A 15,935-nucleotide genomic window follows, 5' to 3' on the forward strand; every position below is an offset into this window, starting at 1 on the left:
GAGGTGTGGGAGTTGTTAAAGTACATTAGGACGGATAAGTCCCCGGGGCTTGACAGAGTATTCCCCAGGCTGCTCCACAAGGTGAGGGAAGAGATTGCTGAGCCTTTTTGCTAGGATCTTTATGTCCTCGTTGTCCACGGGAATGGTACTGGAGGATTGGAGGGAGGCGAATGTTGTCCCCTTGTTCAAAAAAGGTAGTAGGGATAGTCCGGATAATTATAGACCAGTGAGCCTTATGTCTGTGGTGGGAAAGCTGTTGGAAAAGATTCTTAGAGATAGGATCTCTGGGCATTCAGAGAATCATGGTCTGATCAGGGACAGTCAGCATGGCTTTTGTGAAGGGCAGATTGTGTCTAACAAGCCTGATAGAGTTCTTTAAGGAGGTGACCAGGCATATAGATGAGGGTAGTGCATTGGATGTGATCTACATGGATTTTAGTAAGGCATTTGACAAGGTTCCACACGGTAGTCTTATTCAAAAAGTCAGAAGGCATGGGATCCAGGGATGTTTGGCCAGGTGGATTCAGAATTGGCTTGCCTGCAGAAGGCAGAGGGTCGTGGTGGAGGGAGTACAGTTGAAATGGAGGTTTGTGACAAGTGATGTCCCACAAGGATCGGTTCTAGGACCTCTACTTTTCGTGATATTTATTAACGACCTGGATGTGGGGGTGGAAGGGTGGGTTGGCAAGTTTGCCAACAACACAAAGGTTGGTGGTGTTGTGGATAGTGTAGAGGATTGTCAAAGATTGCAGAGAGACATTGATGGGATGCAGAAGTGGGCTGAGAAGTGGCAGATGGAGTTCAACCCGGAGAAGTGTGAGGTGGTACACTTTGGAAGGACAAACTCCAAGGCAGAGTACAATGTAAATGGCAGGATACTTGGTAGTGTGGAGGAGCAGAGAGATCTGGGGGTACATGTCCACAGATCCCTGAAAGTTGGCTCACAGTTAGATAGGGTAGTTAAGAAAGCTTATGGGGTGTTACCTTTCATAAGTTGAGGGATAGAGTTTAAGAGTCGTGAGGTAATGATGCAGCTCTATAAAACTCTGGTTAGGCCACACTTGGAATACTGTGTCCAATTCTGGTCGCCTCACTATAGGAAGGATGTGGAAGCATTGGAAAGGGTACAGAGGAGATTTACCAGGATGCTGCCTGGTTTAGAGAGTATGCATTATGATCAGAGATTAAGGGAGCTAGGGCTTTACTCTTTGAAGAGGAGGAGGATGAGAGGAGACATGATAGAGGTATACAAGGTAATAAGAGGAATAGATAGAGTGGACAGCCAGCACCTCTTCCCCAGGGCAACACTGCTCAATACAAGAGGACATGGCCTTAAGGTAAGGGGTGGGAAGTTCATGGAGGTTATTAGAGGAAGGTTTTTTACTCAGAGAGTGGTTGGTGCGTGGAATGCACTGCCTGAGTCAGTGGTGGGGGCAGATACACTGGTGAAATTTAAGAGACTACTAGACAAGTATATGGAGGAATTTAAGGTGGGGGGGGTGTTATATGGGAGGCAGGGTTTAAGGGTTGGCACAACATTGTGGGCCAAAGGGCCTGTACTGTGCTGTACTGTTCTATTTTATAAAAGTAGTATGCAGCAGACAGAGGTAAGTGATTTTACAGATAATGGATCAAATCTAAGTTCTCCAGTTCTGTCATAATCAATTGTGAGTGGAGCAGCGCAATTAAACAGCTAACTAAAGAAAGAGGCTGCAAGAATATTTACATTCTCATCTTTTGTAGAAACTAACATGGGAGTGCCACAGAAAAGGCAGTGGAAATCAATTGTGGAAATTTGGCCAAAAATGCCTATTCATAAACAAGCATGGCCAAATCACCGTAGCAAATTATTATCTTACTAATCATATGCAAAGTGAAGGAAGGTTTTACCAGTAGTGGTAACAAGTGACACTTAATCACCTGATGCGAGGTTTGAGCCAAGATGACTCACTCCAGATCTCTTTGTAGCCTTATTCCAAAACTGGATTGAGTAGCATGGAGTACTGATTGTATCAAATGAACAGTTCAGGGTTTTGGTGACTGGGAGAGTTCAGTGAAACAGGGGAAAGGAGTAAACCTTTCTTTAATATTCACAAGGAGCAGCTCAAAAGAGAGAAGAGAGTATTGAAAGCTGAGAGAGGGAATGAAGTAGTCAGATTAAAAAAACTTAAAAGGAGGAATTCAGAAATTGTAGTCAAAGGAAGGCAAGGAGATGTCTGATTCAGGTCAGCATAACAACTGGAACTGATTTGTTGGCTCTTGATGATTTTAAGCTCTATTAATATATGAAGCACTGAATACAACAACAATTATGGGACAGACAGTATCCAAAGACCTGCACTCTGGAGCTAGTTGTGTCTCTAGCCAAGCTGCTCTAGTACATTTACAACACTGGCATCTATTCAGAAATGTAGAAAATTGGCAATTATGTTCACCATGAAAAACAGGATAAATTTAAAGCAGCTATTTGCCTCCCAATCATTAATAATCTACTCACCAATACTCAGTTTGGATTTCACAGGACTGCTTATCTCTAAACTTCATCTCAGTATTAGTCCAAACAGGGGCAAAAGAACAGAATTCTAGATGTGAGATAAGAATGGCATTGGAGGAGAAAGTTACCACTGGCTGGACTCATACTTGGCATTCAGATGGTTGGGTTATATGAAGATCAAGAACTTCATAATTGGGGTTCTTTAAACAGTGGCCTCACCCAAAACATCTTTAATAGCTTCATGGCTTCATCAATGGTCTTCCTCCCATCATAATGTAGTAGTGTCCATTCATGATAGTGCAATTAGTTCCATTCACAATAAAGCAGAAAAACTAGTCTACATTCAGGTAGGGGCTGATAATTGGCAAGTAACAAACTTAAAGAAATGACTTTCTCCAGCATCTACCATTACTTTCAATGGAGTCCATCAAAATCTGAGTGTGGTGTGTTGAGTATTTGATATTTCAGTAATATTTGAGTAAAGTTGTAAATATATTGTTTGTTTAAGCATTCTTTGTTGTTCACATAATTTATTACGGGTTATATGTTCGAAGTACGTGAATGACATCCATCGTTACCCCACCATGGCATAAGAGCGCACCTCAGTCAAGTATATATGGGACTAAGAGTTATTCCCAGCTCCATGTTTTTCTTTTGATTAATTAGATGTTTTGGAATTACAAAACATAACAGTGGCAACCCGAGACGACTATCTGGTGAAGCACAGCGAGATGTTTGAGTTTGAAAAAAAGTGCAGTGAGATATTTGAGATTTTAAAAAAGTGTAGCACACGCTTCTTCAGGAAGGGACAGTGACAATTGAGTTTTTTTAAAGGCAGAAAATGAAGACAAAATTCATGGGTACATAAATAGTGAGTACTATGTGATAATAGTCATAAATTTTTAAAAAAGCAGAAATGTTTGGCTACATCAGAAAGATAGATATATTCGATTACATAAGAGATTACTGGATATTATAACCATATAACAATTACAGCACGGAAACAGGCCATCTCGGCCCTTCTCGTCTGTGCCGAACTCTTAATCTGTATACTGAGCAAATTGAGCAATATTTTGAAGCAAAAAAAATAGCTGTTGAAAAGTGAGTACCAGTTTTACTGAGTGTATTGGGTGTAAAGGGAACAATTTGCTTAGAAGTTGAACTGCTCCAACCAAGCCAGCAGAAATGACCCTTGCTGATATCATGAGAGTGATGCAGGAACATTTAGAACTGAAACCATTGTTGATTGCAGAATGCTTTAGGTTTCATAAGAAGAAAGCCCTTAACTCCGAGTGGAGTCATCAGAACGCCATCATGACGGCGTTTTTTAGCAGGGCTTTTCTTATTTATACAAGGCTGAGTTGTTAGCTCGACACTCAACCCAACATGAATGGAAAGCGTGCAAGGGAGCTGGCTGGATTCGAACTGGGGAGCCTTCTCTCCGAAGTCCGGCGCTGATGCCACTACACCACCAGCCGGCTTAGGTTTCATAAGTGGGATCAAAAGAATGGGGAGTCCATTTCAGCATAAATGGCTGAATTGAAGAGATTGTCTGAGCAATGTCAGTTTGGTAATGGGCTTATTGATGCATTAGGAGATTGTTTAGCGATCTTACAAGAAAACTAAAATTGGATCCTAAATTAAGCACAACTCACATTTAAAAGAGCAATTCATATCTCTGTATCAAGGGAAACAGCAGCCAGAGACATAATTGAATTGCAGTCAGGAATGAAACTGATCATGAAAAAAAATTGAAATGTTTAAACAGAAACCAGCCTGGCCGAATAAATTGTGTTATGATTGTGGCAAGGGCTCACATACACCAGACCAATGCAGGTTTAAGGGTGAAACTTGCAGAAAACCTTGAAATCAAATTAGGAGAGAGAGAGAAGGCAAGTCATAGGTCCATAAGTGAGATTTAATAACGATCATTTGTGGGCTCTTGGCATTTTCTGGTGGCACAATCAAATTCTGATTTATTAACAAGGGCAAATAAAAATAAGGCAGGGACAAGCGGAGCAGCCAATGTGTGAGTGGGCTAGTGTTAGAATGGGGTGGCTTTGGTGAGAGCAGGCTTGGACGAGGTAAGTATCTGATAAGTTTCTCCTTCTTAATTCTTCATTCCTTATCTGTTAGTACATAGTTAGGGCAGTAAGAATGGCTCCAGAAGCTGTGTTGTATTCTTTGTGTGAGATGTGGGAATTCTAGGAGGCCTCCAGCCTCCCAAATAACCACACCTGCATGAAGTGCACCGAGCTGGTGCTGCTCAGAGACCATGTTAAGGAACTGGAGGTGTAGCTCAATGATCTTCAGCTCTTACAGGAAACTGAGGAAGTGATAGACAGGAGCTACAGGGAAGTAGTCACCTCTAAGTTGCAGGAGGCATGTACCTGGGTGACTGTCAGGAGAGAGAAAGGGAATGGGTGGCCAGTACAGAGTATTCCTGTGGCCATTCCTCCAATATTAAGTATACCATTTTAGATACTATTGGTGGAGGGGAATGACCTACCCAGGGGGAACTCCAATGAATGGGTCTCTGGCACTAATTCTGGTGCTGTGGCTCAGAAGAAAAGGGGGGAAAGAGGACTGTGGTAGTGATAATGGATTTCATAGAGCAGTAGACACAAGATTCTGTGGTCATGATAGAGACACTTAGAAGGTAGGTTGCCTCCCAGGTGCTAGGGTCAGGATTGGGTCTATGGCATTCTGAAGGGAGAGGGTGAGCAGCCAGAAGTCTTTGTACATATTGACACCAATGACATAGATAGGAAAAGCGAGGAGATCCTGGAGAGAATTTAGGGAGCTAGGTAAAAAGCTGAAAAGCAGGACCTCCAGGGCAGTAATCTTTGGACTGCTGCCTGTGCCACGCGCAAGTGAGAGATAAAATAAAATAATTTGGCAGATGAATGTATGGCTGAGGGCCAGGGTTTCATATTTCTGGATCATTGGGATCTTTTCTTGGGAAGGTATAAAAGGGTTGGGTTACACCTGAACCCAAGGGTGATTAATATTCTTGCCAGCAGGTTTGCTAGAACTGTGGGGAAGGGTTTAAACTAATTTGGCTGGGAGATGGGAAACAGGGAGATGGGGCTGAGGATGCAGCAGTTGGGATAAAAGCAGAGGCAGTGTGTAGTGAGACAAGCAGATGATAGGGCAAAATTGCAGTCAATGGATGAGTTACAGTGTAACGGGGGAAAAATCGAATACAGGTGTTATATTTGAATGCCCACCATATATGAAATAAGGTAGATGATTCTGAGCGCAGTTAGAGATTGGCAGTTATGACATTGTGGGCATCACTGTCATTGCTGAAAGAAGATTATAGTTGGGAGCTTAATATCCAAGGGTACGCATTGTATAAAAAGGTCAGGCAGGTAGGCAGAGGGGTGCTCTGTTGGTAAAAAATGAAATCAGATCCTTAGGAAGTGGTGACATAGGATTGGAAGGTGCAGAATCATTGTGGGTAGAGTTAAGATACTGCAAGGGTAAAATGACCCTGATGAAAGTTATACACAGGCCTCCAAACAGTAGTAAGGAAGTGGGCTATAAATTACAATGGGAGATAGAAAATGCATGTCAAAGGGGCAAAATTATGAAAGTCATCTGGGATTTCAATATGCAGGTAGATTGGGGAAATCAGGTGCAGCTGATTTTAGATCCCAAGAGAGAATTTGTAGAATGCCTGCGAGATGGCTTTTTAGAGCAACTTGTGGTTGAGCCCACTGGGGGATCAGCTATTCTGGATTGAGTATTCTGTAATGAACAGGATTTGATTGGGGAGCTTAAGGTAAAGGAACACTTAGGAGATAATGACCTGCAATTTGAGAGGGAGAAGCTAAAGTCAGATGTATCACTATTACAGTAGAGTAAAGGGAATTAAAGAGGCCTGAAAGAAGAGCTGGCAAAAATTGATTGGAAGGGGACAGTAGCAGGAATGACAGCAGAGCAGCAATGACTGGAGTTTCTGGCAGTAGTTTGGAAGGCAGAAAATAGCAACACCCCAAAGAAGAAGAAATATTCTAAAGTCATGATGAAGCAACAATAGCTGACAAGGGAAGTCAAAGCCAACGTAAAAGCCAAAGAGAGGGCATATGCTCGAGCAAAATTATTTGGATGTTAGTGTATTTGGAAACTTCTAAACCCCAAAGGAAGGCAATTAAAAAGCCGTAAGGTGGGAATAAATGAAATATGAAAGTAAGCTAGCCAATAATATCAGAGAGGATACCGAAAGTTATTTTTCAGATATATAAAGAGTAAAAGAGAGGCAAGAGTGGATATTGGACCTCTGGGAAATGATGCTGGAAAGGTAGTAAAGGGGAAAAAAGAAATGGCAGACAAACTTAATAAGTATTTTGCATCAATCTTCACTGTGGAAGACACTATCAGTAAGCAGGAAGTTCAAGAGTGTCAGGGGGCAGAAGTGAGTGCAGTTGCTAGGGAGAAGATACTTGGGAAGCTGAAAGGTCTTCCAGTGTTTTGAAAGAGGTAGCTGAAAAGATAGTGGAGGCATTAGTAATGGTCTTTCAAGAATCAATAGATTCTGGCATGTTGCCAGAGGACTGGAAAATTGCAAATACCACTCTACTCTTCAAGAAGGGAGAGAGGCAGAAGAAGGGAAATCATAGGCCAGTTAACCTGCCCTCAGTGGTTGGGAAGATGTTGGAGTCAATTGTTAAGAATGTGGTTTTGGGGTTCTTGGAGGCACATGATAAAATAGGCTAACGTCAGCATGGTTTCTTAAATGGAATATCTTGCCTGCCAAATCTGTTGGAAATCTTTGAGAAAGTAACAAGCAGGTTAGACAAAGCAAAATTAGTGGATGTTGTATACTTGGATTTTCAGAAGGCTTTTGACAAGGTGCCGTACATGAGGGTGCTGAGCAAGATAAGAGCCCATGGTATTACAGAAATGATACTAGCATAAATAGAGCATTGGCTGATTGGCAGGAGGCAAAGAGTGGGAAGAAAGGGAGTCTTTTCTGATTGGCTGCCTGTGACTGGTGGTGTTATGCATGGATCGGTGTTGAGACCACTTCTTTTTACGTTATATGTCGATGATTTGGACAATAGAATTTATGGCTTTGATGACAAGCTTGCTGTGTGGAAATTAACAAGAGACAAGCAATATGGCTTACACCAGAAGTGAACAGCAAATTAATTAAAATGGATTTGGACACTGGCTCATCTGTTTCCGTCATTCCACAGAATTAATTTGAATGACATTTCAAAGATCCTGAACTGAAGCCAGGAGATATCCAACTGAGGACTTATATTGGAGAAAAGATAACTCCTATGGGAGTGGCATTCAAAACAGTGACATACAACAACCAACAAGCTACACTGGGCTTGTATTTGCTAAACAAAGGAGGAGCAGCATTGCAGGGTTGGTGATTGGCTGAGACAACTGCACTTTCACTGGAAATCCGGCCGCCATTTGCATGCCACATCCCCTGCAATAGAATCAACGAAAGCAAGTTAGGGAGGATACATGATGATGTCATGGCAGTGTTCAAGGATGGCATTGGAAAACTCAGACATGTCAAGGGTAAAATAGTATTAAGTGAAAATCCCACACCAAAGTTTTACAAAGTCCATCCGGTTCCTTATACTATCTGTGATAAAGTAGCCAGTGAGCTAGATTGCGTGGGGGCTGAAGGAATTCTTTCTGAGGTGGAGAGGAGCCTATGGGCAACACCAGTCATCCCAGTTGCCAAGAAGAGTCTGCCAGGATCTGTGGTGATTTTAAGGTCAACATCAACAAGTACTGAAAGTAGGTTTATGCCCCCTGCCCAGGATAGAGGATATTTTTGCAAACACTTCAGCAAAGTGGACATAGAAGAGGCCTACCTACAGATGGAGATGGAAGAAGAGTCCAAGGAGTTTCCCAACATAAACACAAAGGGCTTTATCGCCATAACAGTCTTATTTTTGGAGTAGCATCTGCACTCTGGCAGAAAGCTATGGACCAAGCACTGCAAAGTTGCCAAGTTACCAGTAAGGATGACAAGGATCATTTCCAAATTCTCAAGACAGTGTTAAAAAGATTAGAAGATTATGGGTTCAGAGCACAATATGACAAGTGTGAACCTAACATCACTTACTGTGGATACACCATTGGTGGACAAGATTTACACAAGTGGGCTGAGAAAATTCAAGTAATGGTGAATGCCCTAAGACCAAAGTGTGTGTCACAGTTGCAGTCCTTTTTAGGATTTGTCAATTACTATAACATATTCCTGCCTAATCTGGCTCCTGTGTTCCACCCCTTGAACTCATTACTACAGTTCAGGAAGAAATGGCAATGGACAAAGCAGTGTGAGGTGGCTTTTCAAAAAGCAAAGTAAATGGTCAGACAATGTACTCACACATTATGATCCACATCATCCAGTGAAGCTTGCCTGTGACGCCTCGCCTTATGGTTTAGGTGTAGTCATATCACAAGTTATAAGCAATGAAAGTGAACACCCACAGCCTTTGCATCACATTCCCTCACTGCTGCAGAGCAAAATTATGCACAGATAGGCCTTGAGTCTGGTTTGGCATGCAGTACTTGTATGGGAGAGAGTTTACTCTCATTACTGATCATCAACCACTGGTGTCCATTCTCAATGCACAGAAGGGTGTTCAACTAACAGCAGCAGCTCAAATGCAGGGATGGGCTCTGTTTCCTGGAGGACACAATTACAAGGTCGAATTGAAGAGGACAACTAATCATGGAAATGCTGAAGGGTTGTCCCATTTACCCATGGAAAAGGAAATACCTGAAATATTTACAAAAGAGGACACTCCTTTTGATGTATTCTCCTTAATGCCAATTGAACGCCCCTATTATGGTAGAGGTAATCCAAAGGGAAACCAGAAAAGACGCCACACACACACACACACACACAGTCTCAGGTCTACATGGACACCCATAATGGCTGGACTTTGCAAAAGAAGTTCCAGTTCCCCATTTATACCAGCCCTTGGATGAACTTGCCCTTGAAGGGGGTTGCTTTATTTGGGGATTGAAAGATGTTTTACTTCCAAGCTGAGAGCTAAAGTATTGGAGGAGCTACATGCCGGTCATCTGATCAAAATGAAAACATTGGCTCGAAGATTTGTCTGGTGACCTGTGATAGCTCAGCAGATCGAGCGGCTGTCCGTGCACTGTTGAGGATACCACCACAGTTGTTGCTGAATAGATTCAGTAATTCCTTAAAATTAATGAATTAAGTCATATTACAAATACATTGTACCACTCATCCTCAAACAGCTTGGTGGAAAGGATGTCCAGAATCTAAAGCATGCATTGTTAGCAATGTCAGAAGAACACACTACACCGACACTGAATCAGAAGCTCGCCAATTTCCTCATTGATAACGCAATGTAGCACACTCAACAACCAAAAGCTCACCAGCTATGCTGTTCCTGGGTCGACCCTTGTGTTCACATTTGGATCTCCTCAAACCCTGTCTCAGGAGTTTACAGGACAAACACCCGAGACAAACTGAGGGCTCCTCAAATAAGGTGGTTTGATGTTCCACTCCTGGACAAGCAGTTCTGGACTAGAAAGATGATCAAAAGTGGGTACTTGGGTGTCCAGAGTTGTCAGAACCACTTGCCCACATGTCCCAGAGTCAACTCCTATAACCACCACAATGGAGGCCCCAAAACCTGAAATTGTTTTACATTCTCACCTTGTCAGGAAAGATGTTATCCCACAGGAGTAAGAAATCTTCCACAGCAATTAAGTCTTTAGGCCTGAATAGGACAATTTAAAATTTACTATGCTACAGATGTCTATGGTTATACACACACACACACACACACACACACACACACACACACACACACACACACACACGTGCGCACACACAAAGACACACATATATACATACAATAAATTAATGAATATAAATTGTATATAAATGGATTTGGGTTTTAAGAAGGTATTCAAGATATTCCACTAGGGTTGTTTTTACACAAGAGTGGGTGGGGGGGGGGGAGGGGTCATGAAATTGGTGGTGATATATTAGCATTGCTAGCGAAGTGGTTATCAGTTAGGAAACAGAGGATGTGAATAAAAATGTCATTTTCAGTTTGATTGAGTTTACCTATTGGAGTACAACAAGAATTGCTCCTTGAGCTTCAGCTGTTTATAATATACAACACTGACTGATTGTATTGCACTAATGATACAAAATTAATTGGATGCAAAATGATTATACTGATATACAAACTGGTTGGGTGACTAGACATGCATTGTTCAGTGAACTATGCAAATAGCTACCACGTAAAGAAGAAAATATGAAACGAATATGGTGTAACAGAATACTTATGGAAGCTGTGAGATTGATAAATGTTGGTATTTGGAGGATACAGGGCTGATACACTGGAATCAGAGGAAGTAAATGTACCTTTGTTAGACTTTGTTGAGGATATACCTACAGTATTGTGAGCTAATTGATGTAAAGAACTTCATACTTGTCTTAGTTGGTATGTGAATTTGTTGGACTGAATTCTGAAGAACGATGAAGAGAAATGTCCTATATCTCTCAGGGTTTAGAAAAATGGAATACATATTTCTTTTAGTGGACTTGAAAAGTATATGTGAAAGGATTTCTTCTCTGGCTGAAAAATTCAGATCCAGGAATCATGGTCTCATGAAATCACATATTCTAGCAGAAGTCTCCAGGCTTGACCCAGTATATTTTGTATTTTGTGAAAATTCTGGTGACCTGGTGATGTTTGAGCTAATGTATATCTAGGCTAATGTAGAGTATGTGAAAAGACTGCACACCCAGAGTCACATGTGAATGCAACATTGCATCTACCTGTCCCCTTGACCTGTGGCCTATAGCTTGAAATGTCTTGATATTATTAATACACTGTTCTCAGATATGATAAGGAAAATGACCATTTCTGAAATGAGGAAATAGACAGAAGAACTGTGTTATTTATCAAAAGATGTGCTGTCCTGTTCATCTGCCCCATAGTTCTGCTGAGACAATTCACAAGTATCACAGTGAATTTCTTGGAAACTTTTAACTTCAGCAGTTCAGTTGAACCTGTGGTCTGCTGCCTGCTCAATCATAATCCACTGAATGTATCTTAAGCTATTAAAATGACAAAAAGAATGAACAATTACAATTATTGCATGTATAAACAATTTCTATTTCAGTCTAAGAGTGTGATTGTTAGTTATATTCTCAATTTTTATTAATATGTGAATTACTCTAATAATTTGAAAGGACAATTTTGGTAATGTATTATGACATGCTTAAAAGATCTAAAACTATTAACATTAAAATGTTAAACATCATTACAATGATGATGATCTAATAGAAATTTGATTTTTGTATATTTCTATAGATACCCGCACCTTCATACTGTGCAGAAACAACACGCACTACATCTATTTTGACATTCTCAGGAGATAAAATGGTCAAAGATTTCATTCAATTCATTAATGCAACTGATATGGTGGTGGCCAATTATAAACTTTCGATTGAATATTTATGTTCTGAACCTAGTACTGTTGGTGTTGAGGTCATCGTTTCAACAGATGTTAAAGTTGGAGTCACCATTTACAAGAAAAAATGGAAATGTAAGAAACATCTTGATGCTTCCAGCAATCGGACTCTGTGGGTGAAATTTCCAAGCATCATGTTATACAGACCGGATTATTTCATTAGACAATCTATTGACGTTAGCAATGTAGTATTAAGAGCCTGGATTGTAAATAACAATTTGGGTGCTCATGGAAATCATAAGGCAACTTTTTATGAACAAGCTCTGGCTCGAACCTACAAATTGCTGAAGACATTCAGTCCTTTTGAGAGGCCATACAAAGATCATAAACACTGCCTTCCGTGGGACACAGAGAAGATACTAGCAATAAGAAAAAAGAATATTCTCCAGTGCTTGCTTGAAAATGGTATGAATACTTTACTTCACTTACTTAACTAAAGGATAGATTTCAATGGAGAAGTAAACCATTTGGTTTATTTGTGACTGTGGTGTTGTTGGTTACAAATAAAAACTGACCATATTTCTTTTCACTTACTTTCTTTTACCTATACTTTTTAAAATGATTCCCCTCAAGTGTTTGGAGAAATCTTTCTAAAAATATTTCCACATGAAAATTCACTTCTGTTAGAAGTGCTGAATTAACAATAAAACAGTGATTTTAATGACTATATTAGCACAATCAAAATATTACATGATCTTAATATTTCAATATTCTCAATATTTCATTCTGCCAGATTAATTTCTGAAAAACCAGAGCTGAAAAAAATCTGTTTTACTCTTACAAATAATTATGCTTACAATATCCTTTATGGTATTAATATTTTTATTAAAACAATTATTTTGCACCCATAAAATATTACTTTGGGGCATTATTCCATGAGAGGTGCTATATCCCAGGGTTTACATTTTCATTGACTTTAGCGTGGTGAATAAATATTAGTCAATATCTCCCTGCACAATTGTCCTATAAATTTAACCCCTTGCATGCTATGACCATAAAATCATGGGACTATAAGATATAGGAGCAGTGTGCACTGCCATTCCATCAAGGAGCACCTTCTGCCCCCTAACACTCCAGAATTTTTGGTAGAGTGCTGGTCTTTTTCGCAGTGAAGACTTATTCTAGATAGTTATTGATTTCATGTGCTATTTATTTGTATCCCATTAATAACTTTCCAGCAGTCTGATATTCATTCTTGTCTTTCTTATACTCTTTATATCTCTGAAAAAATGTATGGTATTCTCTTTTCAATTAATGGCTAGACTACCTTCATATTTCATATTTTCTCTCATTATTGTTTTTGTTAGTTGCCTTCTGTTGGTCTTTAAAAACTTCACAATCCTCTAGCTTCCCACTAATTTTTGCTATATTATTGCTTTTATGCTGTCTCTGACTTTCCTTGTTAGTCACGGTTGCTTCATCCTTTCTTTCGAATACCTCTTTGGGATGAATCTATCCTATGCCTTCTGAACTGCTCACAGAAACTCCAGCCATATTGTTCTGCCATCTTCCCTGCTAGTGACCCCTTCCAGTCAGCTTTGGCCAGCTCCTCTCTCATGCCACTGCAGTTCCCTTTACTCCACTGTAATAATGATAAATCTGATTTTAGATTTTCCCTCTCAAACTACAGGGTGAATTCTATCATATTATGATCACGCTTTCCTGAGGATCCCTTTATCTTAAGCTCCCTAATCAAATCTGATTAATTACACAATGCCCAATCCAGAATTGCTTTTTCCCTAATGGCTTCAGCTACAAGCTGCTCCAGAAATCCATCTCATAGGCATTATACAAATTTTCTCTCTTTGGATCCAGTGCCAACCTGATTTTCCCAATCAACCTGCCCATTGAAAGCCTCCATGACTATCGTAACGTTGTCCTTTTTACATGATTTTTCTATCTCCCATTGTAATTTGTAGCCCTCATTCTGGCTACTGTTCAGAGGCCTGTATATAACTCCCAACAGGGTCTTCTTAACTTTGAAATTTCTTAACTCTTCCCACAAGGGTTCTACGTCTTCCAGTCATATTTCACCTCTTTCTAAAGACTTATTTCCGTTTTTTTCAACAAAGCTACTCCATCTCTCTCTGGATCTGTCTGTCCTTTTGAAACAATGTGTATCCTTGTATGTTAAGCTCCAGCTATGATTCTCTTTCAGCCATGATGTGGAGTAAAAGGAACTATAGAATGCCCACAACATCATACCTGCTAATTTTTAACTGCACCACAGGATCAGCTCCTTATTCTGTATATTGTGTGCATTCAAATATAATGCCTCCAGGCCTGTATACACCACCCTTTTCAATATTGCCCCTGTATTACCATAAGTTAAAGTCTTATCCCACTATCTAATTTAAAAACACACTTCAACTCATTCCACTGACTGCAAGTTTGCTCTATCATTTACCTATCCTTCCTCACAGTCTCACTACATACGGCTTCTACTAGTATACCAATTGTTCCATCCTCTGCCCAATCACTCTGGTTCCCATCCCCCTGCCAAATTAGAATAAACCCTTCCCAACAGCTCTAGCAAATCTGCCCGCAAGGATATTGGTTCCCTCTCAAGTTCAGATGTAGCCCACCTTATTTATACAGATCATACCTTCCCCAGAAGAGTTCCCAATGATCCAGAAATCTGAAACCCTGCATTCATCGCCAAATCATCCTATTCTTACCCTTAATGGAGCATGACACAGGCAGCAATCCAGAGATTACTACCCTTGATCATCTTCTTTTCAGCTTTCTACCTAGCTTCCTATATTCTCTCTTCAGGACCTCTTCCCTTTTCCTACCTATGTGGTTGGCAACCAATATGTGTGCCAACTTCTGGCTGTTCAACATACTCCCTTAGAAGACTGTGGACCTGATCTGAGACATCCCTGAGCCTGGCTGCTGACAGGCAACGTACCATCCAGGTGTTTCTTTTTGTCCACAGAATCTTCCTATCTGTTCCCCTAACTATTCAATCCCCTATCACTGCTGCACTCTCCTTCTCCCACCTTCCCTTCTGAACACAGTCAGACTCAGTGCCAAAAACCTGGTCACTGCAGCTTCCCCTGGTAGGTACCTTCTCCCCACTCCCTGGTAAAAGTATCCAAAGTGATATTGAGGAGAATGGCCATAGGGGTACTCTGTACTATTTGCCTTTTCCCTTTCCCTCTCCTGACAGTCACCCAGCTCCCTCCCTCCTGTAATTTAGGGATGACCACTTCCCTATAGCTCCTATCTGGATGGAGATGTGGAGCTACATCTCTACCAAAGGAGGTGTAAGATGCTCCTTCCCTCCACTAGCCTGCAGGTCACCCTTGGGCAAGGTGTAGCACCTGCTTAGCATCCCCTCCCACCCAATTAGGGTAACATGAAGCCATGGGAGCAGGTGGTGAATGGTCGTATGAGTAGGCGTGAGGAGGTTAGTTCACAACAGGGGGATGGGAACCAGTGCAGAGAGACAGAGGGGTGTAAAGTGAGGGTAGAAGCAAAAAGTGCTAAGGAGAAAAGTAAAAGTGGCAGGCCGACAAATCCAGGGCAAGCATTAAAAAGGGCCACTTTTCAACATAATTGTATAAGGGCTAAGAAAGTTGTAAAAGAGTGCCTGAAGGCTTTGTGTGTCAATGCAAGGAGCATTCGTAGTAAGGTGGATGAATTGAAAGTGCAGATTGTTATTAATGATTATGATATAGTTGGGATCACAGAGACATGGCTCCAGGGTGACCAGGGATGGGAGCTCAACGTTCAGGGATATTCAATATTCAGGAGGGATAGACATGAAGGAAAGGGAGGTGGGGTGGCGTTGCTGGTTAAAGAAGAGATTAACGCAATAGAAAGGAAGGACATAAGCCGGGAAGATGTGGAATCGATATGGGTAGAGCTGCGTAACACTAAGGGGCAGAAGACGCTGGTGGGAGTTGTGTACAGGCCACCTAAC

The 15,935-nt window shown here is 41.0% G+C and overlaps 1 protein-coding gene across 5 annotated transcripts in view; it reads left to right on the forward strand.

The window, feature by feature from the left end:
- LOC134344089 (protein sel-1 homolog 3-like) overlaps positions 1-15,935 on the forward strand; it is a 129,011-nt gene that overhangs the window by 42,232 nt on the left and 70,844 nt on the right. For all 5 annotated transcript variants that reach the window (XM_063043336.1, XM_063043337.1, XM_063043332.1 and 2 more), the window contains one exon: positions 11,848-12,412. In XM_063043336.1, the coding sequence (XP_062899406.1) occupies positions 11,917-12,412 (496 nt within the window). In that variant the 5' untranslated portion in view covers positions 11,848-11,916. The remainder of the gene's footprint in view (positions 1-11,847; positions 12,413-15,935) is intronic.

Source organism: Mobula hypostoma, chromosome 3 (genome assembly GCF_963921235.1).
Source record: "Mobula hypostoma chromosome 3, sMobHyp1.1, whole genome shotgun sequence".
In the NCBI taxonomy this organism is placed as follows: domain Eukaryota; kingdom Metazoa; phylum Chordata; class Chondrichthyes; order Myliobatiformes; family Myliobatidae; genus Mobula; species Mobula hypostoma.